Source organism: Myodes glareolus, chromosome 8 (genome assembly GCF_982192425.1).
Source record: "Myodes glareolus chromosome 8, mMyoGla1.1, whole genome shotgun sequence".
NCBI classification, from domain to species: domain Eukaryota; kingdom Metazoa; phylum Chordata; class Mammalia; order Rodentia; family Cricetidae; genus Myodes; species Myodes glareolus.
The window spans coordinates 98,063,521-98,091,216 of NC_142033.1; the positions used below are offsets into that span (position 1 = coordinate 98,063,521).

Sequence of the window (27,696 nt, forward strand, 5' to 3'; positions counted from 1 at the left end):
TGTGCACTTGTGTACCTGCATGTGAAGGCTGGAGATTTACATGAGGTGCTTGCCTAATAACACTCCACTATTTTTTGATTCAGGGTTTCTTGCTGAACCCGAAGCTCTCGGGCAAGCCAGTTTGTCTCATGGATTCAGTATGATCCTCGAAGAGGCGGAATTATAAGCGGCTGCCACTAGGTAAGAGGGAGATCTCTTCCAATGCCCTTCTATAGATACGAACCTAGTCCTTACTTAACCGAACCAAATATCATGGGTCGCTCAGTACTTATGTATTATTACATATATTTATTAAACGTTATTCTAAGACTTTCTTTTAAACAATGAGACAGAGAGAGAAAGAGAGAGAATTAAGGGATTTCTTCAATTCTGTGTAATTTTCACTGGTAAGGGCAGAAAAAAGAAAAAAAAGCTGAACAAAACGCATTCGGCTGGGTGGACCCTCTAGGATCTCCGCAGGAGCCAAGGCTCACTTCCTGGGCGGAGTTCAGCCTCCCCCGAAACGGAACCGCGTCAGGCCCCGCCCACCCGCAGGCTGGCCAATGAGGGGCCGTCCGGACCGCGCGCGCGGGGTGTCATGGCGGCCTGCAGGCAGTGCTGCTCGTACCTGAGGCTCCGGCCGCCGGGCTGCGGTCCCCTCCGTCCCCCCGGCCAGCCCGGGCGGAGTCGGCCACTCACCTATTTGCAGGCGCGAGCGCTGTGGAGCAGCACCGGGTCCCGAACGGTGGCCGTGGACTTGGGCCACAGGTAAGGAACGGCGTGAGTTCGCGGACTTTTCACGCGGTATCTGGTCCAGACAGCCTTGATAGCAAACACCCGGGGTGGGACTCCAGCAGGCTGAGTCTCAGTCAGCCTCTCTACTCCAACCTAAGCTCGAGATTTCCCTTTCCGGATTTGAAGTCTGTCTTCCCGGTGCTTCCCCCTTCCACGCTGCCCGCTGTCCGCTGCGTCTTGATCCAGCCCCTAACTGTGGTAGACTTCCTTCTCAGTGCCCATGACAACCTTCCTCTGTGTTTCCCGAGATCTCGGGCATTGAAGTGGGAAACCCGTTGTGAGTGTGTGCCCAGCTCACTTCTCCCAAAAACGAGGCCAGAGTGAGCCAGAGTGGGGAAGGGACCGTCGTTTTGTTGAATACCGGTTATATGATGCATACAGCCCTGTTAAACCTCAGTGAAAGTACTGTTGCCTTCATTTTGTAGTTGAGACAACAGAAGGTCAAAAAAGGTAAATTTCTCAGAGTTAACAAAACTAAGACATCTCACACAAGCGCGCGCGCACCAGAGAGAGAGAGAGACAGACAGACAGACAGACATAATCCCCAGTTTCAAATCCCAGAGGCCATGTATGTAGTATGTGTGGGTCCTCTATGTGTTTGGAGATCTTTTATACCTATAATATTGAAAAGTAAATGGGTAAGAGGCAAAGTGAACAACAAAACAACGTAAGTTTAATAGTTTCTTGGAAACAACCGAAAGTCCATGTTCCTGAAACATAATCATCTTGTCTTTCTACATTATCAGAATTCATTGAGTAACAATAAATTCACACAATATCCCAGTTCTCTTAGCCGAAATTTGCCAAGCAGTTCAAGTTTGCCTTGATCTATGCTGGCTGTTGCAAACATGGTTTCTTTTATTCCACTGGCAGTCACCAATATCAACTCTCAGATTACACATGACACCCTACACAGGAATAAGAACTGTGTGTTTGTAGCTATGTCGGTTACAGGGTGACTGCAGAAACTGATGCTGCATAGTTCAGGGCGCTGAAAAAGACTTACTAGACCAAAGGCAAAGAGCTAAGACAGACTACTGCTGGTAGTCTCAGCTGGACACTTGCCGGAGGTCCGTAGGGCCAACCCACAGGGGGGAGTTCAGCTGAAGAGTGACATTCACAACTGAGTCCAGATGGGTGGACATAGATGTGTAGGCCTACAACACTTTGAGCAGGGTATGCCAGCCAGCTCAGCTGAAGCCTTAGGAACAGCCCCTTCTCTACTGATGAGACAGCAGATCAGTGTTCACTAGTGGCGTTAGATGTCCTTCTCTGGGGTCCGGGTGAGAGTGTTGCACCCTTTGTTGGTTGGCTGAGTTTGATGAGTTCCTGGCCCTGTTTTTTTCTTACACACTTTTAATATACCCATGTGTTCATATGTGTGTGTGTACATATATATATATATATATATATATGTTCTCAATATATTTGATAAGTTTATAGGTCATACCTTTTTACTTTTAGAAATAAGTTATTTACCCGCCTGTGCCTAATGGACAGTTCTAGACATGAGCTGGTGTCTACTTGAAAAAGATAGATCATGCCTATGTATTTGGACTTATGATGTTATATCAAAAAAGACAGTGTCAAATCCCAAGTTTATGGACATTTATTCCTGCTGTTTTTTCCAAGGAGCTGTACTTTTTTGCTCTAAAAGAGCTATCCCTAAAAGGAACCATGTTTGTTTTGAGTTTTTATTTTTTGTATGGAGTATGTGGCTATCCATCCATCTCCATACCTTTTACTGAAAAAGATTATTTTTCTACCACTAAACTGTCTTGACACCGCTGTTGAACATAAAAGTCACTATTAGTATTATTATTATTTACTAAGTTTTTAAGTTAGCATTCAAAAACCTGTTATTTATCAGAAGATAAAAGTCCTTTATTATTTTTAACATAGCATACAAAATACTGTTATATATCAGAACATGAAAGTCTTTGTAGTCAATATTCAAAGTGTATATTTTTTTCCCAGAAAGTAATGGGGGGATTTTAAAGTATTTTAATTAGGGAAGAGAAGAGTCCGTGTGATAGTTTATACAGCAGTGCTTCATGAGATAGGCAACCATAGTTAGGAGTCTTTTTCTCCTGGCCGTGCTTTCCCATCCTCCTGGGGAGTCCTTTGCCTTGCTTTCCATCATCTTTAAGCTGCACTTGGGTCTCCTTTGTGCTTTTGATGATCACAAATCCTGCATAGTTTGGCTCTTCTTTTTCCCTGAAGTGGGGATGGGGACTTAGATTGGGAGCCTTTTGGGTTTTGTTGTTGTTGTCTTTTTTAGCTTTTCTCAATTATTTTTTACTAAGCGAAGGCTTGTACTGTACTAAATTTTTATTTTTAAACAGAAAATTAGAAATATCCTCTGGAAAACTGGCAAGATTTGCAGATGGCTGTGCTGTGGTACAGGTAAGGAACTAGTCTGCTCTAAAGTCCTAGTGGCTGATGTCTTAGTACCATCATATGTCATCATATGATATTGGGAACTAGTTAAGACACCACTGCGTGTTTCTGTGTCAGAACCATGCTAGCCCAGCAAAGTCAGTTGAACATAGGAAATGACCTTTAAGATCTCTTCCAAACTTTGGGCTTTTCTGTATTCTGTTAATAAAATCTATTATGCTTTTTTCTATTTAAAAAAAGTGTTTTTATTATGCCTTTCATAGTAATTCTTGAAAATTTTTCTTTATTGTCTGAATTTCCTCATAAAGAGTAAAATACGACTCAATTCATTGATGCGACCGAGCTATTGCCATTTCTCCATGTGAAAACTTCCATGAATACTCTAATACTGGTCGTGGTCAGCTAGAAAGGATGGAGATTGCTGCACTGATAGTAATCATACGAAATAGAGATCTTCCATCGAGCCAAGAATGGTGCAAGCACTCACAAGTCCAGTGCTCTGGACTTCTGTAAGCAGAAGTCGGTGGATCTCCTACAGGACTTCATAATGAGGCATGATTTCAAGAGAGAGAAAACGAGCTTTTATAGAATTTATTTAGAGTGGGGATTCATTCAATTGCTGTTTACACATTAATGTCTGATTTCAAAAAAGATTACTGATATTTTTGTATCTGTTCAAGTCAGGCGACACAGCAGTGATGGTCACAGCAGTCAGTAAAACAAAGCCTTCACCCTCCCAGTTCATGCCCCTGCTGGTAAGTATTCACTTATCTGAGTCTCCAGAATAGTGTAAATGTCGGATTGTAATACCCTGTCAAGTGTCTGAAGTTAGACTGTCCAGCAAAGGTTGCCCTTAGATGTCTGAGACTGAGGATGTGAACTGATGGCTAAGTATGAACTTCCCTTGTCAAGCGTGGTGAGCTCAGTGGAAGTGTGCACATACATTGTTGTTAAGAGCCCTGGCTGTCCTGTCCTGGAACTTGCTCTGTAGACAAGACTGGCCTTAGATTTGCCTGTTTCTGCCTCCTGAGTGCTGGGATTAAAGGCATGCACCACCACTGCCTAACTTGTGTTTTTCTAATGATTAGCAGAAAGCAATTATGTCTCACAGGGTTAGTGCACAAAGTTGGGAGGAAGGGACACCATTTGACTGGGTCAAGGTAAGCTGCGGTAGAAAGCAGCGAGACTCGGCAGTCACCTGACTGCTAAGTGAAGGACTTTCCTTTTTCATCAATTGAAACACACTATACATTCTTCTTCCCAAGTGGTTTAAAAGAATGCTAAAAGCAAATTAAATATTATCTACTTGTTGTCTAGAATATGTTGTGAGCAACTTTAGGAAAGTTGGTGCTTCTGTAGGGGTTCTTGGGATGTGAACCTTGATTCTTCATTGCTGCTTCAGGTTGACTACAGACAGAAAGCTGCTGCAGCAGGTAGAATCCCCACAAACTACCTTAGGCGGGAGATTGGCTCTTCTGACAAAGAGATTCTCACAAGTCGAGTAATAGGTAAGATCTCCAGTGTGCCATTTTACATCGCTTCTTCCCATCTCTGCTCTGCAGGGTCTCCTAAGCTTCCTTCACTGCATGACTGCCGCTGGCTATTATTTACTATCAGATGTGTGCCTCCTGAGAGGAAAAACTTGTTCCTTCTCTATCAAAGCCTTATACCTCGTGTAGAGGCATTCAGTAATTACTGAATTCACCAGTAAATATTGACTGAATGAATCTGTTGAGCATGTGAATCCCATGCCCATGTCAGTTATCACCACGGTTTTTCATTTTTATGTTCAACTTAGTAACTCCTAAAAGCATTGTGTTTATCAGCTATTGAAGTATGTCTGTCATCTTCCAGATCTTTTTTGAGAAGGAAGAAGCATGAGTGTGTGGGTGGGAGGGTGTGGGTGGTGGTGAAGTTCTAGGTTATTCACATACTATGTGAGCAGCACTGTGCTACTAAATAATATCGCCAGCCTAATAATGTCCCAGCTCTTCGACATCTACAGATATTGTGGGATCATTTGTGGTCTACAGCTTTCCACCCAATAATTGCTAGCTTGTACAAATTTATATGTGTTCCTCAGACAGTAAACCAAATGAACATTTTCTTTTTGTCTGCTCTTGGTCTTCAGCCTCTTCCTTTGCTTTGTTGTTAGGGAATGGTCTGTATTAATGAAAGTGTTGGTGCTTATCGGTGTTCTTAGCACGCGGTCTTTTTGTTTGTGTCTGTGACACAATCACCAGCCGTCTCTTAGTTCAGTAGTTTTAATTCTAGAACGATTCTGCCAGGGCCATTTAAAATCTTTTTCTTTGTTTTGACAGATCGTTCAATTCGACCTCTCTTTCCAGCTGGCTATTTTTATGATACTCAGGTAAATTCTGCTTTGGTTTGGTTAAATTATTTAATCCCTGTAACTCTTTCTAAAGAAAGCTTTATAAAGAATTTTTATGGTGTTCATGCATTACACTTTGAGTCACTTTAAAAGGCAGTACTTTGGAAAACCGTATGTGACTGGTGTCATTTTGAGCTGATGCCTGAATTATGAGGAGGAGTGAAAGACTGTTGGGAACGCTCTGGGAAGGTTGATGAGAATCTAAACCACCCTGTGTTAGGAAATAGGTGGATGTATATAAAAGACACTGTGATAGTTAGGGGTGGTAGCCAGACTCGGGGGCTGGATTTTGTAGGTCAAATTTATAATAACTCATTAGGACAATCAGCATAACTGTTTGTTTTGATTTGGTAAACAAGATCTAAATTTCTGTAGCTCAGGCTGGCTTTAACTCTGTGCATAGCCTAGGCTAGCCTCAAACACATGGCAGTCTGTCAGCCTTGGCCTTCCAAGTGTTGAGATTACAGCAGTGACCATCACGACCATCTTATCACAACTAATTTTAATATCTTTATTCTAGATCTTCTTAACTATTATATTTTAATACTTTCTGAATATTCTTTTCTTTCCTCAAATTGATCGTATACTTTAGTTAGATATACTTAGGTAGCCATTTATTTAACTGCAGTAAGTAAATATATCTTTGAGAGGACTTCAGAGCCTCAAGGAAATGATTCCTTTAAAAATCTAACAGAGGTACATCATTGCAATAGAAACTGATACTAATACAAGTACATAGCCAACATTTACAGAGTGCTGTAGCATACCTGGTACTGTCCAGGTTCTTTCCATGTAGTTCTCAAAGGAACTCCTTAGGAAGATGACATATTCTGTCCCAAAACAACAGAACTAGGAGTGTAACTTGGTAGTAAAAATGAAGCCCTGGTCCAGCAATGCTGGTAGCCACATACATCGCATACCCTTGGGGAATACAAATGAGGAAATCCAAGTTTAAATACCTAGTGTCAAGGATTTAGTTAAATGATTGGTAACTTTAAGGTATTTGGATATTGATCATGATTTGGATATTGATCATATAGTTCTTATATTTTAGGCCAAGTTGCTAATTTAAATCATAATCTGCCAACATCAAGGGGCTATTGTTGTTGCTATCTGTTTGTCTAATTTGTTTCCCTTGTTGCCAGGTAATATGTAATCTACTAGCAGTAGATGGCATCAATGAACCTGATGTCCTAGCAATTAATGGTGGTAAGTATAAGAACACCAGCTAAAATGATCACTGTTGATTTTTTTTTAAGCAATGAAATACTGTAATTTCAGTTTTTTATCTGTCTCCTTTTTAAAGCTTCTGTAGCCCTCTCCTTGTCAGACATTCCTTGGAATGGACCTATCGGTAAGTTAGAATTTGGAAGTATGAGCTGCTGTTTCTGTTCTTTGAATAACAATGTGCACGTTATTGGTGCTGATTTATTACTTCATGGCAAGCTGAGCTAGATAGCAAGCTAATATTTCTTGCAGGTCTTTCAGGAATTTCATCCTTGCTTTGGGTTTTGTTACTCAAAGACTGTTATAGTGCTATTGATTTTATGGCCCTAGGCTTCTTAATTCCCATTCATTCTTCTTTTCTTTATAGTGAGGATTACCATAGTGCATAGTCTTTCGAGATAAAACAAACATGTTTGTAACTTATAACTTCTGGAAGTTGTAACCATACAGTCTGCCGATTTCTTTACAAAGAGTACTATTTTCTATTTCTTTTTCTTTTTTTCTTTTTTGGTTTCTGAGACAGGGTTTCTCTGTGTAAAAGCTCTAGCCTAGCTCTTGTAGAGCAGGCTGGCCTCAAACTCAACAGAGATCTGACAGCCTCTGCCTCCCGAGTGCTGGGTTAAAGGCGTGTGCCACCACTGCCCTGCTAAGTTTACTATTATAAATGGCACAGACAAGGTGCTAGAAAAATTATATAGAAGCGCAGGTTGTCAAGTAGAGCTTCTCAAAGTAGTGTGTAAGTGAAACATCAGTGGGAGAGGGGTAGAAGCATCTGCTGTGGACAGAGTAGTCTGGATATAAAGAGCAAGAACATGATCAAAGTGTGCGCAAAAATCATTTGGCTTGAGGAATTCAGAGCATCCCACTGAGCCTATAAAGGAGGATGGGATAGGTGCTCTCTGAACTTCCTTAACTTGGGAGAAATAGAAAGTTCATTCTGTTGTCAGAAAGACAGTGTGATGCAGCGGCTACTAGAATAATACTGTGAAAATCGCATGTTTTAATTATACATTGCTAACATTTTAATATGTTTTAGGGGCAGTACGAATAGGAATGATCAATGGAGAATGTGTTGTTAACCCGACAAGGAAAGAGATGTCTTCTAGCACTTTAAATTTAGTGGTTGCTGGAGCACCTAAAAGCCAGATTGGTAAATAAGTTACCTATGTTCATTCTGCATTTTACTTGCAAGTTGTATTTCTTCTGTTACTTGTGTCTTTGTTTTTCATTTAAAAGTACCCTGTTGTGAAAGATTCTCAGACGGTAATTGTCTCTTTACCCTCTGACTAGTTATGTTGGAAGCCTCTGCAGAAAACATTCTACAGCAGGACTTCTGTCATGCTATCAAAGTTGGAGTGAAGTATACCCAGCAGATAATTCAGGGCATCCAGCAGTTGGTAAAAGAAATTGGTGTTGCCAAGAGGACCCCCCAGAAGATATTCACCCCTTCACCAGAGATTGTGAAGTATGCTCACAAGTAAGAATGCCTGCGCAGATGGGCCGTTGTCACCAGGTTCAGGTTCCTCTCAGGAGATGCACTTTGTGTGGCATGTTCCTTCTTTACGTCATTGCCATAATATAACTACCTATCTGATACCTGCAGGAAGATAAACCAACCAGCAAACGGCATAAACTTAATTCAAGGCATAAGTTTAAATCTCAAGTAAAAATCAGATCCTTTATCTCTCCACGTTCAGGGTAAAGAGAATAAAACATATGATATTTGTATATCTAGGAAACTTGGATTTCTCAAAAAGAAGTGGGCTTGAACCAGTACTATGCCCAGGGCTTAGACGGTGCCTGGCAATACTTAGAACAGGGAGGCACTCAGCAAATATGAGTGACTCTGAATTGGAATTAGATGAGCAATGAAGAGGGAGGGGCATAGTGAGTGATTTGCCTGAAAGGTGGAGGGAACTCTGTTCTGGATTATAATAAGCACATAGTGAGGTGCAGCAACATCTCACCTTTATGGAGTGCCAGTTATTTAGTTTGTAGTTCATTGCTGCTTAATATTTGTCTCAGTTATAGGAACTTCATAGTTCAATTGTTGTTTGCTAACATTTATTTTATACTTAATAGACTCGCCATGGAGAAACTCTATGCAGTTTTTACGGATTATGAACATGATAAAGTAGGTATACCTTCAGTTTTGTTTGGAGATTGCTTTGTTGTAACTCATTCAGTTCTGTTTGTACATGTTAGTCCTATTTGTCTTCAGTAGGACTGGGTGTGGGCTCAGTAGTAGAACAGTTGTCCTGTATTCCTGAGGTTCTGTGGTTGATTGGCAGCACTGCAGAGAATAAATAAACCTCCAACAAATGTAAATAAAGCAGTTCTTCTTTGAGAACTCACCCACACCCCATGTGTGTCATGCTTCCTTTCTGCCTCTTAGCCCCCTATTGCCTGCACTCTCACCTCCAACTGGACTTTCCTTATAAAGCAAGACAAAGCCTACCTGCTTGTTTTTCTATTCTTTTATTAAATACACTCTTTAAGGAAATGCGCAAATATAATTTGAACTAATTAAATCAGGTTTTAATCTTTAATGTTTCTGTTCTTACAGTGTGTTTTTTGTGTAACATTGAAAACATGAGAATTTCATATTTATACACTGACATCAATTCTGTTTTAGATTTCTAGAGATGAAGCTGTTAACAAGATAAGACTAGACACAGAGGAGCAACTAAAGGGTAATTCTGTTTTCATTTTTAAAGAACTTGAAAGACAAACATTGATTTTTTTTCCAAAAAAATACATAGATTTGTTTTCAGATTTCAGTGGTAAGATCATGAAAAACTGAGTTATTCTCATAGTTGCCCAGTTTTATCTTAAATCTGTAATGATGATAGACCATGAGTTGGCTGTCATGTTAACTTCTAGAAGTGTGGCTAACACTGGCCTTGAGTTGGCACCTAGTAAATAATGAATGTAAAATGTTCCTTTCTTATCTGCTTCAGTGTCTTAATGTCCTGTAAGCTGTCATTTGAAAATCTAAAAAAATACTTAAAATTCTTGAGCCCAAAATGAAAAGTCAGCTGGTCATGGTGGCGTACACCTTTAATCTCAGAATTCAGGAGGCAGGAGAATCTCTGTTAGTTCCAAGCCAGTCTGATCTGCATAGTTCCAGAACAGCCAGGGTTATGTAGAGAGACCCTGTCTCAAAAATCAAGAAAAAGAAAAGAGAAGGAAGAAAAAAAAAAATACCCCAGTTTGGGGAGATAGCTTAGTGATAGTGTTTGCCCAGAACACATGAGGCCCCAATACTAAAAACAAAAATTTAACAATAAATTCTTCAGTTTATCATCCGTGACATTGTAACACCAATAATACCTAGTTTATAGATATTTGATTAAATGAGTAAGTAATTTGCATCTGTGCCTGGCACATCATCATCACTCAGCGTGATGCTATTGTCATTCCTAACGTTGTCCAGAATCACAAGGGGTGGCTAACTGTCCACAAATCACTAAGCTGGATATCTTACTGTGTGACATTCTTGTAACAACTTAAATATGGGTAAAGGTTGATGTGCAGTTCTTGATAATTTTTCCACCAAGAGAAACATGTCCTCTTGTGGGAGCATTTATCAGATATTAAAATAAAGATTTTCCTACATTTATGTTAATGCCATTACTTGTAATTATCTTCAAAATAATTTAGACTCTTTTGAAAATCAAGAATAATAAATTATGATCAACAAGGTGGCTCAGCAGGTAACAGTGCTTGCTGAGTAAGCCTGGAAACCTGAGTTTGATGCCTGGAATTCACATAAAGGTGGAACAGAAGAATTGACTCCACAGTTCTCCTCTGACCTCCACAAGTCCACCATAGCGTGCCTGCCCGTACACGTATGTCATGCATACTTATGCAGTGATCACTAGGTTTTTAAGAGAATGAAAAGATAATCAGTGGTGATGGTTCAGGCCTATAAAACCAGCACCCAGGAAGCTAAGGCAGTAGCATTGTGAATTCAAGGCCACCCTGGGCTATACAGCAAGACTTTCTTGGGAAAGCATAACTAGCAGAAGTATTCCGAACTGGAAGTATAGCTTTATAGAAACCTGCCTCTCCTGTGTGAATCCTGCAACTACCAAAAGAAAAGCTTGTTATATGTTGAAGATACAGTAATATGTCATTCTGTGGCCATATTTTATTTTCAAATTACTTTAAAGTTACACTTAATAAAGCAAAAGACTGGTCGATGGCATTAGTTAACATTGGAAAGCACAAGCCTGTGTTGGGCCGATGAGTGTCAGTGCCACAGCTGGACGGATCCCTAGAAATGTGCTATGTGATTGCCAGGCGAGCGGCCTGCTACTGACCTTCAGCCCCAGCCCTACTTTACTTCTTTAAGCCTTTTCTCTCGTCTGCTTGTGGTAGTGCCTTTTCCTTACACACTGTTGTGAAAGCTAGAGGCACGCAAAGCAAAGTGTGAGAGCCTGGCTATGGAAATAGTTGGTAGATGGTAGCTGAAAGATGTTAGTGCGGATTCGTAATGAAGAAAATTGTTTCTCAGGTCACACAAACTAAAAGATAACTGAAGATCAACTGTTAGTTAACCCTCTTCTAGGTGTCTGTATTGGTCAGGTAATAGGACAGAACAGGGATGGATCATAGCACAAGCTAAATCCCTACGACTGGCTTAAGAACACTTGATATATGTGCTTTGTTTGCCTGAGAAGTCTTCAGACATCTTACTTGATTTGATGCTGTGAACTTTGGAGAACTTATCTTCCCAAAAGATAAATTTTTGATTTTGTTTTGATTTGTTTCTTTTCTATAGAAAAATTTCCAGAGGTCGACCAGTATGAAATAATAGAATCCTTCAATGTTGTTGCAAAGGAGGTTTTCAGAAGTATTATTTTGAATGAATACAAAAGGTAACCATATTCTCCTGTAGTAGAATTGAGGCAGGTGCTGTACCTGCAGGTTGCCTTGACAGTAGGAGGGAACTGGGTGTTCGTTTTAGACGTGAGCACCTGGCAAGTGTATGGACTGTGTGGCTGTGGCTCTCTTGATGTACAAACACACCTCCAGACACTGATTCAGTGGGGCCCAAGTATTTACATCAGTGTTTACAATTCTAACAAGTTACTGTAGGCCACTGGTGTTGAGAACTTAATGGCAGAGATAAAGATTTTTCTGACTTCCTGTATGACTTTACTACTTTATTACAGGTGTGATGGACGGGATTTGACTTCACTTAGGAATATAAGTTGTGAGGTAGATATGTTTAAAACACTTCATGGATCAGCATTATTTCAAAGGGGACAGACACAGGTAAAATATGTTTGAAAGTTATTTCTTTAAATATATTTGCAGTGTAGATGCTATAAGTTTGTTTCGTGTTTTTGTTTTTGTGTATGTGTTTGAACTAGGGAGTCTCTTTTGTTGTTTACATCTACATTTGCATGGAAAGCAGGACTGAGCTGTTGTCTCCACTCCCCATCTCCTCATAGGTGCACCGGAATTATAGATGCATACTGCTATTGCCCAACCCTTTCTTGGATCCTTTGGTTGATTTTAGAGATTTTGTTTTGTTTTGTTTTTCAAGACAAAGTCTCTTTAGCCCTGGCTGTCCTGGAACTCCCTGTGTAGACTAGGCTGGCCTCTAACTCACAAAGATAGATCCACCTGCCTCTGCCCCCCAAGTGCTGGGATTAAAGGCATGTGCCGCCACCACCCAACACATTTCAACTTTCTTATAGTAGCCTGGTGTATCTTGAGTTCTGATGTAGTTAATCCATCTCCTTTTTTTTTTTTTTTTTTGAGCATCACTCCTTATTCCCAGAATGACAAAATTATGCACATTTGATTTTCTTTCTTTTAACTTTCAGGCATTAGCTATTAAATTTAGACAGTTAATTTATTTTGGAATATATTGCTGCATATGGTCAATAATGAAACCAATTCACTAATCATTTATTTTTTTCACTGATTTTCTATAACAACTTATATTCAAAGTTTATAAATATTTTTTTACAAAGTTTATAAATACATTTTAAAACTATACTCTTCATTGTTCTGTGGGTTTTCTGGCCAATTTCATTTTCATTATCAAGCCTTTGGGTACACCTTAATGCCTATGAAGTACATCTTCCCTGTTTACATATCTTTCCCTACAAAACTGTTTTAGCTTTTCATGGTATATTGTTTCCTTCATTTGAATGTTAGAACTATGTCAGTTTCAAACAGCCCTTTGAATTGCACTGAATTCAAGTGAATTCAAATTGCACTGAACTAAATATGTTTGAGAAAGAAATGGTAGTCTTACCATTTGAATCAGTGCTTTCAGTGAATATATTGTCTCACTTTTGATTCATTTCCTCTTGTGCCTTTCAATGAAACATTAAAGATATGTCCAATTAGATGCTCTGGATACTTTTGTTACCTCTTCTCACCATCTCTGCCTTTTAACTAGAGTGCATGGTCAATTTATGCTTAATTAATGACTGGTGTGATCACACTTAGGCCTGTTACTTCGTTATTTGTTTCTCTGATCGACCTTTTGTTTCCCTCCTCCTGCCACTTTGCATGTTTACTAGAATTCCGCTTTAGTTACATTTGCTTCATCGCTGCACCTATGCATTTCTCTGTGGAGATTACAAGGATGGTAGACATCTTTGATTTCTGAGTCTAGAGTAAAATAAGGAAGCTTTGCAGCCATTCCCATGGGTTTCCATCCCTTCCATCCTTTATACTCTAGTGTGTCAAGTTACATCTACATGCACCGTATGCCCACAGGGCAGTACTGTAACTGTTACTTTGAACGGTGATGTGCATTTAAAATAGGAAAAAGAAAGTCTTATTTTTATTCTGACCCCATTGTAATATTTGCCATACCTGGTATTTTTTCATACCTTCAAAAATGTGTCAGTGCTACATCAAAGAAGAGTCTTTCTCCTGGAGTAGTTTATACCAAGAGTGAGCCCAAATTTGAGTTGTCCACTTCCTGTGTCTTCCATCTGCCACTCTTGTCTCATTCCAGCAGTGGACTTTGCTCTGTGCTTATTGAACAGCACAGAAAACATGATATGTCTTTACCAGAGTTCACAAGGGAAGAAACTATATCCACTGTTGCCACAAACAGTTATGGTGGATACTTGCCTTCTTTAAGGCTGCTTTCAATCTATTGGCTGCTGTCAGCAAATGATCATCATAGCTCACACACATACAAAGTTCTGGAAAACTTACAAAGAAAAAACAAGGCATAGTAAGGTTGGTTACATTGCTTTCTTAAAGGTTACTTAAACAGGCTGATTGCACCATAGCACAACATATATTGTGCTAAATATTCATGAATACTTCCTTTTGGTTTTAATCTTTGTTGTTAATATTTTAAAACTTAAAGAATAATTTTGTTCTTTTCTTAGGTACTCTGTACTGTTACATTTGATTCATTGGAATCCAGTATTAAGTCGGATCAAATTATAACAGCTATAAAGTAAGTTATATTTTTATGTTTTATTTTGTGTTCTTTCACCAAAAAATCTTGTGTGTGTGTGTGTGTGTGTGTGTGTGTGTGTGTGTGTGCGCGCGCACTCGCACGCACGCACGCACGCGCTAGTATTTTATTCTACTCTCACCACTAGCAAACCCTTAAAGGGCATTGCATTGCTGTTCTGATTGTGTTTTTTTGAGATAAGGCCTCAGTCTATAGCACAGGCTTGCTTGAGGTTCATAGCAATCATCCTGCTTCAACCTGCTGAGTGCTGGAATCATAGCTAGGAGCCCCCATAGCAGACTTGGTTATTACTTTTATAGCCTGTTTCTCTGTACGCTTCATTTTCTGTCTACATGGTCAGAACTGCCAAGAATACTTCCCTGTTGGTGGACCATATTTTCTTCTAAATCGTTGGTTTGGAACACATTTACAAAGCATTTATTCTGTGATGTGATTACATTTAGTTTATGTCCCTAGCAACATTCCCCATGACCAAGTTCTTAGGTAATCTTGAATAAAGTTTGTATTACAAAATCGAGAACAAACACATGAGTGAAATCCCGGATGCTAAAAATAAGCCAGAGACTATTAATGAAAACCGTCTGGTCTCAACTGATAAGTAATTTTGTGCTCCCCTCCTGTTCCTTCAAACTCAGCAGTAAAATCGTTCATCTGCTCAAGGTAATATCTCCATCAGCCCCACTGCATCATGGTCTGGTGGTAGTAACCTATCATGTTTTCAGGATTGCTACCTCCATCCCTGTTTTCATGTACATAATAAATTAATAGGTTGGAAACTGGAGATGTATGTAGCTCAGTTGGTAGAGTGTTTTCCTATTGTATACAAAGTCCTGGATTCAGTCTCCATTACCACCTGTGTCAGGCATAGTGGTGCACACCTGTAGTCAGAGCGCTGTGGAGTGGAGGCAGGAAGAGCAGCAGCCCACGGCTTATTCTTGACTACAGCCTAGATACATGAAACCCTGCCTCTAAAAAGCAGTAACAAAAGACTTTCTTTTTTTTTGAAAGAAAATTCCATTCTACAATCAATCTAGAATTCAATTTTAAGTCCCAGCTATTGTCAGACACCTTGCTCTCAGCTACTCAAGGGGCCAAAGCAGGAGCATTGGCTACTAAGGGGTTTAAGACCAACCTGAACAGCATAGCAAGAGACTATGCAAAACCAAAACAAATTCCCATCCATTCTCTGTTGAAGTTTTGAGTTTCAGACCAGCACTCATTAATACTCGACTGTTTTTCTGAAAGCATAATAAATAATTTTAGTGGTTTATGGAAGTAAATTTGCTTATGTCCTTATAATGTTTTTAATACCATTCCTTTTTCTTGTAGTGGGGTAAAAGATAAAAATTTCATGCTGCACTATGAGGTAAGATCATTTTTCTTCAACATTGTTATTGTGAAAGATTTCTATATACAGCAAAACTAAAAGAACTTGATAGTGTGCACACTCCCTCAGTCTTCCCATTAACATTTTATCATTTATATGTGAAAGCTGATTTGGTAATTATTTTATTGCTTAGAAAGAGACCTAGATGAATAGCTTTCTAGTCAGTAATTCCCTGTTCCCAGCCCCTACATGGTGGTTTATAACCACCCCTAACTCCAAATCTAATACCTTCAGGCCTCCATAGACACTAGGCACACGTGTACACAGACATGTAGGCAAAAAACCTTATACACATAAAATAAAAATAGATCTTTAAGTGAAATAAATTTCCATGACATTTCCTAATTTGCGAACACAGGAAGTACTTACAGATTGCTAATTTTAGTACTGTTTTTGGATTTTTCAGACAGACACATGGATAGATGATAGATAGATACATAGAAGATAGACAGACAGATAGATAATGTACTTTGTAGAACAAAAGTGGGGTTCTATTGTTCTGTAATTTGTTTTATGGTTTTGGTGATGTATCTTAGGTATCTTTCCATGTCACTTACGTGTGTGTGTGTGTGTTTTGTTTTGAAGTTTCCTCCTTATGCAACCAATGAAATTGGCAAAGTTACTGGTGTAAATAGAAGAGAACTTGGGCATGGTGAGTACATTTCTAAGCTTGTCTTGTAGTCTTAGAGAGCCTTAGTGCATTTTGCTCATTGTTTTGTATTCTGATTTAGGTGCTCTTGCTGAGAAAGCTTTGTTTCCCGTTATTCCCAAAGATTTTCCTTTTACCATAAGAGTCACATCTGAAGTCCTTGAGTCAAACGGTACGATATTCCAGTATTTCTTTCCTTAAAAAGACTAGAGCCTCAAGCCTGCTGTAGGAGAAATTATGTTAAGTTGATCATACCTTTGTCCTGAATCTGTTTTTAGCTACTAAGTTATTTTGAAAGCTCTTTAAAAATAAATATTCCACTTTTTGCATGTATTACAATACACCTGATTTGGGGAACTTTATTTATTTAATTTTTTTTTGCAAACAAACAACAGAGCAAGTTAATCTTGGAGGGGGATCCTTCTGACAAAGGATAGCTCCCACATATCAGATGACTAATAAGTGGGCATCAAGAGAGAAGCAAAGCTTGCAGGTCAAAGTTAAATAGAATACATTAGTCCACGAGTTAAGACTGGGTATTGTCAACAAAGGCAGAATGGGCAGAGTTCTTCAAGGTCTAGCAGGTGGTCACAGATTTTTAAGGCAACACCAAAGTTAGCCACCTTAGTCCTCACTGGATCTACCCTGGAGCTAGGCTGGCAGCCAGCAAGCCACAGTGATCCTCCTGTCTCTGCACCTCATGCACACCTGACCTTACATCCCGCATTTCTGTTATGCATAGTAGGGATTCAAACTCAGGTCCTGAAACTTATACAGTAAACACTCCTGCCCAGAGTCATCTCCCAGCCCCTTCAGTGAGTTTACACAGAAAGAAGAAAAGACTGCTGGGCGGTGGTGGCACACACCTTTAATCCCAGCACTCAGGAGGCAGAGGTAGGCGAATCTCTGTGAGTTCGAGGCCAGCCTGGTCTACAAGAGCTAGTTCCAGAACAGGCTCCAAAGCTACAGAGAAACCTTGTCTCGAAAAAAAGAAGAAAAGACTATTGACTATTTATATTCAAGTGTAGTATATTATAAGGAAATGAGACTAGTCTTTTTTCTGTATTTTAAGAAATTAATATATGACAAGTGGTTCTTTTTTATTTCAATAGGGTCATCTTCTATGGCATCTGCATGTGGGGGAAGTTTGGCATTAATGGATGCAGGTAAAAAAAATTGTGTTTGTAATGATACACGGCACGAGGTGGGACTGCTGATCCCATGGCGAGGGACAAAAACACCATTACACAGAGCTTACATGGAAAGGAAGTTTATTGGGAAAGAAAAGAAGGTAGAGAGAAAGAGACAGACAATGATCTGCTTGCTCAGAGACATAGAAGAAAGAGAATGGGTGTGGGTGGAGCTTGTTCCTTAAAGGAACCTTTACTACACCTACATAGAGTCAGGGTACTGCCTGCCGTGCGTGCTGGGGTGGCAGCTCTGCCTCTGCCAGATCCCAAAGGGACAGGGACAGGTTTATGTTTGCCTGGATGATAAAACTGTTAGTATTTTACATATATATTTCATTAGCACAGAATATAAGATTTGTTTAAATTGAATTTAATAAGTCAAAATAAGATTATAGATTACCAACCTAGGCCAGACACAAGATAATTACAAAGTAGAACATCAGAAAGCTATTGGCTGACATTCTTATTTTCAACTAAAAACACTGAATATTTGTAATACACTGAAAATTATATACTAGCCTTGGTGAGCCAATGAACTTTCCCCTTCCAGAATTGACTCCAGTCAATGAAGCAGTTTCAGTTAGTAAACAAAAGCATTGCAGTCCATAAGACAAAGTCACCCTGTAACCTTTGAGCCAGTTTGTAGTAGCCATGGAGAAAGTAGCATTCCATAAATATGCTCAGGATTTTAGGAAAGTATACTGAAAGTAGTTTGATGCAACCCCTGTCTGTGGTGAGCAAAATAGTCATTTCTATTCATAGAGGTGCAATTTCTCAGCCAAGTCTCATATTTAAAACAAAACAAAACGAAGTCCAGACTTCATATTTTAATCCCAGCACTTTAAGCAGAGTATATATGAGTATATATGAGCAGATCTATATGAGTTCAAGGCAAGCCAAACTGGCATAGTTTCAAAAAGAACTGCTTCTGTTTCAAAAGAACTCTGGAAAAGATTAATTGAAAGACGAAAGACTTTTTCTTTTCTCCTCAGAGAGGATCTTATGTAGTTCAGGCTAATCTTGAACTTGCTATGTAGACAAGGCTGACCATCTTACAGAATATGCCATCATAGCATTCCAAAAGACATCTTAAACTGTGGACAAAGATCTGTCCAAGACAATGAAAAAGGACTTTGAAGTTAGAATAATGCATTATATTGCCATTGCTGATGCACTAGCATACAAGGAATAAGCAGTTTTGATTTTGCAAGACTAGCACCTTCTATAAAACATGATTATAGAATGTCTTAAGACTCTTACCTCACTGTGCAGTGGTGGCGCATGCCTCTATTCACACCACTCGAGAGGAAGAGACAGACAGATCTCTGTGAGTTCGAGGCCAGCCTGGTCTACAGAGCGAGTTCCAGAACAGGCTCCAAAACTACAGAGAAACTGTCTCAAAAAAAAAAAAAAGACTCTTAACTCATAAAAACAAACAAAACAGTATAGAGGCTGGACACATGTTAAGAGCACTGTCTTGATTCAGCTCCCAGCACTTACATAATGGCTCACAACCTTCTGTAACTCCAGTCTCAGAATACCTTATGCCCTCTGGCCTTATGGGCACTGAGCATGTATGTGGTGCTCAAACATACATGCAAGCAAAGCACTCATACACATAAAATAAATAAATAAAAATCTGTTTTTAAAGGAGGGAATGTATTTTAGAATGGAAAGTGGCTATAAAGAGAGCAGTGGTGGCGCATGGCTTTAGCCCCAGCACTTGGGAGGGATAGGCGGGCGATCTCTGTGAGTTCCAGGCCAGCCTGGTCTATAAGAGCTAATTCCAGGACAACTAGGGCTGTTATACCGAAAAAAAAGAAAGAAAGAGAACGAAAGAAAGAAAGGAAGGAAGGAAGGAAGGAAGGAAGGAAGGAAGGAAGGAAGAAAGAAAGAAAGAGAGAGAAAAGAACCAAAAGATACTAAGGAAAATAAGCCATACCCATAACTCATTTTGTTATTTTTGGAAAATAAAAATGACTAGATTCCAAGTGAGGTGGAGGGATACTTTTGACACAGTAGACCTAGAATCTGTCTTATCTGTCTTGACAGTGTATGATACCTTTATGTAAATAGTGTAGAAATTTAGACTAAATATAGGTGCATCATTCATGACTGGTTGAAGGATAAGCAGAGAGGACTGGTTAGGTTAATCAGTGTGTTGTGAAAGAGAGGTCCCAGGTAAAATATTTAAGGATGCTTCACATCAGCCCATTCCCTTTCCATAGTAAAACTGACACGACATGCAGCATACTCAGGATACTAGTAAGCAGGAATATGGAAAACTATGTCTACATTAGTTATTTTTCTGTTGCTGTGATAAAATGTCATGACCAAAGCAACTTATGAAAAATAAAGGTTTTGCTTTGCTGCCCATTTCAGAGGGATAAGATCTTAACCTGCAAACACAATGCAGAGAGAGTATAGTAGAAATGAGGCCAGTCTATGAACTCTCAAAGCCTGCCTCCATTGATAGACTTCCACCATTGAGGCCTAACCACCCAAACGGCACCACAACTGGGAACCAGGTGTTCAAATACCAGAATCTTTGAGGGACATTCTCATCCAAACCAACTCAATGTCCTAAACATTTTTGTACCCCCAGGTTAGAGCAAGAGTAATAGCTCAGAAGATAGGAGCATATACTGTTCTTATAGAGGACCCGAGTTCAGTTCCAGCACCCACTTCTGCTTATGACATCAGCTCTGAAGGGTCTGACCCCCAAGTATAGCGCACTCATTCACATGGTTAGAAAATAAATCTTTAACATAACAAACCTCCGGCTTACGGATATAACTGAGTGATACAGTGCTTGCTTAGCCTGCAGGAGCTAAGTTATCCCTCCCTATCACCACAACATACAAACAAACCTAAGAGCGGGTTATGGAGAGCTTAAAGGATTCTATGTTTTAGTTTTATTTAACTAGATTCTATTTCAGTAAAGAACTTCAGGAAACAGTTTGTGTATCACAAATAATAAAAACCCAAAGACAGATAAAGGGGTTAAAGCTGAAGATCAGAGAAGCAGAGCAGTCAGCCACTAGAGAGAACTTTTACCTCTCCCAGTTCTCAGAATGAAGGGGCAATGCTCAGACTGCACTGTGTCTACCAAACCTCAGACTCTACACTTCAGTGAGTTCCTATCTCTTCCCCCTTTGTATTCCTCCCTCTGCCCAGCCATATTGTTCCTGTCTCCACCTCCCTAGTGCTGGGATGAAAGGTGTGAACCACCACCACCCGGATCTGTTTCTGGATCGATCCTGTGTAGCCCAGGGTAGTTTGAACTCACTGAGATCTGTCTGCCTCAGTCTACAAATTCCTGGGATTAAAGCTGTGTACCTGCCTGGCCTCTAGTGGTTTAACTTTGCACTCTAATCTTCAGGCAAGATTTCTATTAAAATACAAATAAAATATCACTACAGGTTTGTCTAAGCAGAACCAGGCATGGCAAAGAGATCCAGGAGGAAGGAATAGGCAGATATGATACCACTGTAGGAACTGGTGAGGTACCTCATTGGTTAAGAGCATTTGATGCTCATTCAGAGGACCTGGATTTGGTCCTAGCACCCATATAGTAGCTCACAGCCATCTATAACTCAAGTTCCAGGGAATTCATTGCATTCTTTTGGCATCCACAGGCAGCAGGCACATACCTGGTGCGCTGACATACATTCAGGCAAAACACTCATATATGAAGTAAAATAAATCTTTAAAAAAAAACACACTTCAGTAGTAGTTAAAAGCTGTAGTATAGATATGATAGCTTAGAAGGAATGAAAGGAGCTATCCAACATATTACTGTATTCTGAAATAAATTCCAAGTGGTCAAAACGTAAGCTTTAAGGATAAAAGAGGAAAAACAAAACATTTTATTAAAACATGGAGAAGAAATTCCTTTCTAAGCAAAATCTAGAAACCATGACTTCATAAACTATAAAAATTCTACCTTGAAAAGCACCTCACTATTATTAAAGTGAATAAGCTAAGCAATAACAAGTTTTAATTTAATAACAGTCTATTGCTTGTAATGGAAGAGCTCCTGCAGCATTAAGAGAAGAAAAGATTTTCAAGGGTATACACAAGTCAGTATGAAAAGACAAATAACAAAGTAAAATAAAATTGTACCATATTAACATAAACAAAAAAAGAAACCAACAAATCAAAATCAAAAAATAACCAGTTTTACTTTCTCAATTAACAAAAATAAAGTTGGGGGATTAACAATAATTATCAAGAAAGACTTGAGGGTCAGAGCAGGAAGAACAGGAATTCAAAGTCAGCCTTGACTATATAACAAATTCTAGGCCATCCTGGACGACACGAGAGTAAGGTACATTAAGTGTATATCTTTGGAAGGTAGTTTGATGGTTTGAAGAAGCATCAATGTCCATGCCCTTTAACTAAGCACCTCCTCTATGGCTTATCAGAGAGATGGTTCCGTGCCTGCACAGAGGCCTGATGACCTAAGTTTGATCCCAGGATCCCACAGAGTAGCAAGAAAACAGACTCCGGAACTGTCCTCAGCTCTACATGCACACAGTAGAACACGTGTCTACACTTAGACTTAAATGCACAAAATAACATTAAAATTTAAAACTTCAGAGTTTTGTTTCATCTGGAAGTGGTATAGCATATCTGTAATCCCAATACTTCTGAGGCAGAAGCAGAGAGATTTCTGAGTTTAAGACCAGCCAGGACTACACAGTGAGGTGCTATCTTAATTTAAAAATAGTTTTATATGTGGGAGCCATGCATAGTAGTACATACTTCATCCTTGTAACTGTAGCACTTGGGAGACTAAGGCAGGAAGGTCTTATCTCAGAATAATGAGAAAATCACGGATATTTTATTTTTTTATTACATGTATATGGGGGTTACTATGTAGTAGGTTTTTACTAAATAAAAAGAACAAGGTAACAGATAATACTTATATCATGTTTCTCACAAATAAGAATTTTAAAGATTATGTTTATAATTGTAGCTATATACACAAATTTTCTAAAGGCTATTCCAATAGTACTGCCATGGGGAGATGAACTGAAAGGTTCAGGCTTAGACAATTTATCAAATAAAGGGTTTGAAGAAGAAACCAAAAGCAAAATAGCAGAGCATAGATAACTTAAGAATTTGCTCTCTTAGGTTTTTGCCAAGTATAGTTCTTTTTATCTGTTACTTTACAGGTCATTATTAAAGGATCAAAAAGAAATGAGATGGGACCTTTTCAGCTCGATTTGATGACTTAGAGAATACCATCTCCTTACATTGAAATAATGTCAGCAGAATTTGAGCATGTTTCATGCTACTACATGTATTATACACAAACCCTGTTTTTCATTATAGGGGTCCCAATTTCATCTGCTGTTGCAGGTGTAGCAGTGGGATTGGTTACCAAAACCAATCCAGAGAAAGGTGAAATAGAAGATTATCGTTTGCTGACAGATATTCTGGCAAGTATATTCCCAGTTTGGAATATTTACAAGTATATTTAAAAGTACATGCCTAGACCAGTCATGATGGCATATGCCTGAATAGGCTTAGGGCAGAAAGTCACTAGTCATAGTCTAACCTAAGATTACGTAGCAAGTTCTAGGACACCATGGGCCATGTGGTGAGACAAAACAAAAAATGCAAAACAAATCAAAGACATATAAAAGCCTCAGCCTAGAACAGTGGTTCTAAACGTGTGGGTCCTGACCCATTTGGGAGAGGTCGAATGACCTTTTCACAGGAGTTACCTAAGACCATTGTAGAACATAGATACATACATTGTGATTCATAACAGTAACGAAATTACTGTTTTGAAGTAGCAACAAAAATAATATTATGGTTGGGGGATCAGCACATCATGAGGAACTGAACTAGAGGGTCAAAGCGTTAAGAAGGGTGAGAATCACTAGAAGAATGCTTGTACTTCTGGAGTATAGATACAGTGTTTATTTCCTGTTTGCCTTGGATTCTAAAGGATATGTATACTTATCCTGAATGGCTTCCTCTGGGGTAATTCTAAATTAATTTTTATGTATTTATTAGGAACAGGCATGAGCTAAACATAAGATGATATTTCCAGTGACAAGCTTTGTGCCCTGGAGCAGCAGCTGAGCGGCAGAGGTGGCTCTTGCCTTTAACGTTAGAGGACACACCTTACTTCCAGAGCTAGGACTTGAAATTCCCCTACTGTGACTATAGGTGAACTTTGTTTAAAACTTTACCATAATTTCTTAAATTGTTGAAGGGAATTGAAGATTACAATGGTGACATGGATTTCAAAATAGCCGGTACAAATAAGGGAATAACCGCATTACAGGTACCACCTTGTTTCATTTTTTAAAGGTTAAATAATGACATGGACCACTGTTTATTTATTTATTTATTTATTTATTTATTTATTTATTTTGGCTGTTCTCTATCAGGCTGATATTAAATTACCTGGAATACCAATTAAAATTGTAATGGAAGCCATTCAGCAAGCATCAGGTAAGTCACTACGCCTCACACTGCTCTCATTTCTGTCTAACTTGTTAATGGGACCTTTAATTCCCACTAAGTTTACTATAAAATGTGTGGCTGACTGGAAGAATGTTTACCCATGATGTATTGGGTCAGATCCTCAGTACCATCAAAACAGACGAGTGGGGCCCTGTAACTTAGCATGATCAAGTATTAATTATTGATTACAGGACTGACTACCCAAATGAAAGAATAGTGAAATTTTAATTTTTACAAGGTAAGCAACTTTCTGAGCTAGGAGTTTGGAGGAGTTTGGAATAGATAAGATAATTAAGGTAATTAGAATATAAAGAGTTTCCATTAGTGAGCTAGAGTTTTGATTATACACCAGAGAAAATGAGAGTGAAACTATTTCAGATCACACACTTAGAATTTTTATTCTGGTGGTATTTCTTCTAGTGGCAAAGAAGGAGATATTACAGATAATGAACAGAGTAATTTCAAAACCTCGATCATCTAGAAAAGAAAATGGACCAGTTGTAGGTAAGACATTAAACTTATTACTGATAGCTTGATAAACATTAATGTTTAAACATTTGTCACTATTTTAAAGTGCTTTTCTCTTATCAAAATAAAAATAAGTACATTTTTCTAACTACTTTGAAAGAAAATTCTTTTACAATCATTCGTTTATTTGTGTGTGTGTGTGTGGTGTGTGTGTGTGTGTGGGTGGGTAGGCATGCACATGCTACACTCTGTCTGGCAGTCGAGACCAGCTTCTGGGGATTGAAGCTCTCCTACCATGTGAGTGCTGGGAATTGAACTCAGGTTATTAGGCTTGGCAGCACATCTCTACCCACTCAACCATCTTACCAGCCCTAGAAAATATTTAAAATGTTCTTCCCATAAAGAAATAGAAAAGTGAGAACATACATGTTTATTCAGATTTAAACATTACACTATGTATACATGTATTAAAACATCACAATAAATACATAAAATTTGTGTTCATATAAATCATTTAAAAGATAAATTTGTTTATGTTGAAGGAAAACCAAACTTTAAATTTGAGAACGTACTCTTCTACATTTTTCAATAATTTTAATCACAGCAAATTTCTTTTATTTCATAATGAAAGATCTCTACATACGTTTAGGTTCCTATGTCTTTGGCTTCTTTATATGATTGTCTGTATTGCATTTCAGAAACAATTAAAGTTCCATTATCAAAACGAGCAAAATTTGTTGGACCGGGTGGATATCACATAAAAAAACTTCAGGCTGACACAGGTAAGAGTTGTCTTAAGTTTGAGCGTATCATTAAATGCCAAATCATATAAGTTTGCTATTTTTCTCTAGTGTGTTACTCCAGAAATAGTATTTGAGAGATAAAAGATAAGAAGGAAAGTATAAGATGTCTTGCCTGTGAGTATTCTTTTGGAATTTTTAGCAAGTCAACAAATCTTAACGCTGAACTATATTCAGGAAGGATAAAGCAGCATGGCGGGTCATACCTGTGATCCCACTATTTGATGACAGCCTGGAGACAGACGTAGCAAGAGCCTGTCTCACAGAAGAGAAAGACAAAATCCATCATACTCCTTCCACATTTAAAACTGAACATTCCCAAATAATTTCTAGCTTTTTATAACTAAATAACTTACGGGTTATTAACTCCTCCTACTTGTGCAGTTTTGACTGAGTTTCATTTAAGCTCTTGTCTAAAGAGTATATGCAGAGACAGGTACATTCAGGCAGGCAGCTGGCAGGCAGTTCCGGGGTAGCCTGGTCTACATACTGAGTTCCAAGCCAGCCAGCAAAGGCTACATTTATTTGAGACTTTGTTTCAAAACAAAAACAACAAGAATATATGCAGAAATGGTCACATTTTAACTTGTTTCATCTAGAAACAATGTTGAGATGACTTAATAGTTGTATTTTGAGTTTGCTAAAAGACAAGAAGCAGAGGTGCCTTAACCAGTGTTAAGAGTAAGAAACTGACATGATTCATTCTAAAAGTGGAAAGTAAAAGAGGACGGTGAAAATGTTCTACAATCCCCAGTCACAATGGAAGAGTAAAACAAAAGCCTTAAAAATTAGCCCTGCTGGGATAGGACATGGCTCACTGTTATATCCACAGGACCTAGTAAAATTAGCCCTGTTGGCCAGGCAGTGGTGGTGCACACCTTAAATCCCAGCACTGAGAAGGCAGAGGCAGGCGAATTTCTGTGAGTTCGAGGCCAGCCTGGTCTACAAGAGCTAGTTCCAAGACTGGCTCCAAAGCTACAGAGAAACCCTGTCTTGTGGGAGTAAAAACAAATGAGCCCTGATGGGTTACGGCATGGTTCACTGTTACATTCATGGGACCTCACACAGTGCTGGGCACTTGGTGGGAGAGCAGGGTGAGCTTCATGATGAGTGACTCCATCACTAAGAACAGTCATTAGACAGGAGAAACCCAACCCAGGTGCTTCCAGATCTCTCCCTGTTCTCACATTCCTTTTTGGATTAGTCTCCTCTGGCATGAGTTTGTTAATTTTAATGTATCTCTATTTTGACTCCCATCCCTCACCATGATGCTGGGTTTATTCTAAAGGTGTAACAATTAGTCAGATTGATGAAGAAACCTTCTCCATATTTGCACCAACACCTAGTGCAATGCATGAGGCAAGAGACTTCATTACCGAAATTTGCAGAGATGATGTAAGTACAGATCTTAGGAGTGTTTTTTTCCTATTTTTTTTCCTGTTATCTTTATTTACCTAATGATTTTTTACTTTACAGCAAGAGCAACAGTTAGAATTTGGAGCAGTTTATACCGCTACAATAACTGAAATCAGGTAATTACAAATAAACAATGGGTTCGATTTGTGAGGGGGGAGTGTTTTGAGACAGGGTTTCGTTGAAGCTTTGGAGCCTATCCTGAAACTAACTCTTGTAGACCAAGTTGGCCTCGAACTCACAGAGATCTGCCTACCTCTGCCTCCCGAGTGCTGGGATTAAAGGCGCGTGCCACCACCGCCCAGCATGGGTTTAATTTTTACTGCAAGCCCAGATTCACTTTGTATTTAGATATATGCCAATAACCGTGTGTGTGTGTGTGTGTGTGTGTGTGTGTGTGTGTGTGTGTGAGAGAGAGAGAGAGAGAGAGAGAGAACACATTTGTGTGTAGCTGGGAGTGACTTTTCACTGTATGTGTTGACTGTTGATGTTTTGCCTGCATGTATGTCTACCCACCATGCCTGAAGAGACAAGAAGAGGATGTTGAATTCCTAGGCACTAGAGTTAGACAGTTATGTGCCACTAGGCAGGTGTTGGGAATCGAACCTGAGTTCTCTGGAAGACCAGGAAGTGCATTTAACCACTGAACTTCCCTCCAGGCCCACCCCCTTTTGTGTTTTATTATGTTTGTTATCTGTTTTATGTATACACCTATTTTGCATACATATATATTACACCATATGTGTGTCTGGTGCCTACAGAGGTCAGAAGAGGACATCAGATTCCCTTGAAATAGAGTTACAGATAGATGTGATCAGTTGTGATGCTGACACTCAAACCCAGGTCCTCTGGAAAGGCAGCCAGTACTCTTAATTGCTGATCCATCTTTGACTGTGAACTTCTGATTCCCCTGCTTTCACCTCTGGAATACTGGGAGGTGTGCACAACGGTGACTTGCTTTGGTAGTGTTGGGGCCAACCCATAGGCTGTGAGCATGTGAGCCCTCTACAGCTGAGCTACACCTCTAGCCCCATCTATTTTT

At 39.2% G+C, this 27,696-nt stretch overlaps 1 protein-coding gene across 2 annotated transcripts in view; it reads left to right on the forward strand.

Annotated features, from left to right (window-relative positions):
• Window positions 1-556: 556 nt before the first annotated feature.
• The window catches only part of Pnpt1 (polyribonucleotide nucleotidyltransferase 1), a 35,650-nt gene continuing 8,510 nt past the window's right edge, over window positions 557-27,696 (forward strand). Inside the window, exons 1-25 of one of the 2 annotated variants that reach the window (XM_048427537.3) lie at window positions 557-747; window positions 3,120-3,180; window positions 3,855-3,929; window positions 4,577-4,682; window positions 5,496-5,545; window positions 6,712-6,775; window positions 6,873-6,920; window positions 7,830-7,943; window positions 8,084-8,270; window positions 8,876-8,927; window positions 9,429-9,486; window positions 11,580-11,676; window positions 11,974-12,076; window positions 14,170-14,240; window positions 15,591-15,627; window positions 16,234-16,300; window positions 16,380-16,469; window positions 17,410-17,463; window positions 22,828-22,934; window positions 23,720-23,791; window positions 23,898-23,961; window positions 24,394-24,477; window positions 25,140-25,223; window positions 26,530-26,636; window positions 26,718-26,773. In XM_048427537.3, the coding sequence (XP_048283494.1) occupies window positions 578-747; window positions 3,120-3,180; window positions 3,855-3,929; window positions 4,577-4,682; window positions 5,496-5,545; window positions 6,712-6,775; window positions 6,873-6,920; window positions 7,830-7,943; window positions 8,084-8,270; window positions 8,876-8,927; window positions 9,429-9,486; window positions 11,580-11,676; window positions 11,974-12,076; window positions 14,170-14,240; window positions 15,591-15,627; window positions 16,234-16,300; window positions 16,380-16,469; window positions 17,410-17,463; window positions 22,828-22,934; window positions 23,720-23,791; window positions 23,898-23,961; window positions 24,394-24,477; window positions 25,140-25,223; window positions 26,530-26,636; window positions 26,718-26,773 (2,078 nt within the window). In that variant the 5' untranslated portion in view covers window positions 557-577. The remainder of the gene's footprint in view (window positions 748-3,119; window positions 3,181-3,854; window positions 3,930-4,576; window positions 4,683-5,495; window positions 5,546-6,711; window positions 6,776-6,872; window positions 6,921-7,829; window positions 7,944-8,083; window positions 8,271-8,875; window positions 8,928-9,428; window positions 9,487-11,579; window positions 11,677-11,973; window positions 12,077-14,169; window positions 14,241-15,590; window positions 15,628-16,233; window positions 16,301-16,379; window positions 16,470-17,409; window positions 17,464-22,827; window positions 22,935-23,719; window positions 23,792-23,897; window positions 23,962-24,393; window positions 24,478-25,139; window positions 25,224-26,529; window positions 26,637-26,717; window positions 26,774-27,696) is intronic. The other variant, XM_048427536.3, reaches the window with a different exon arrangement.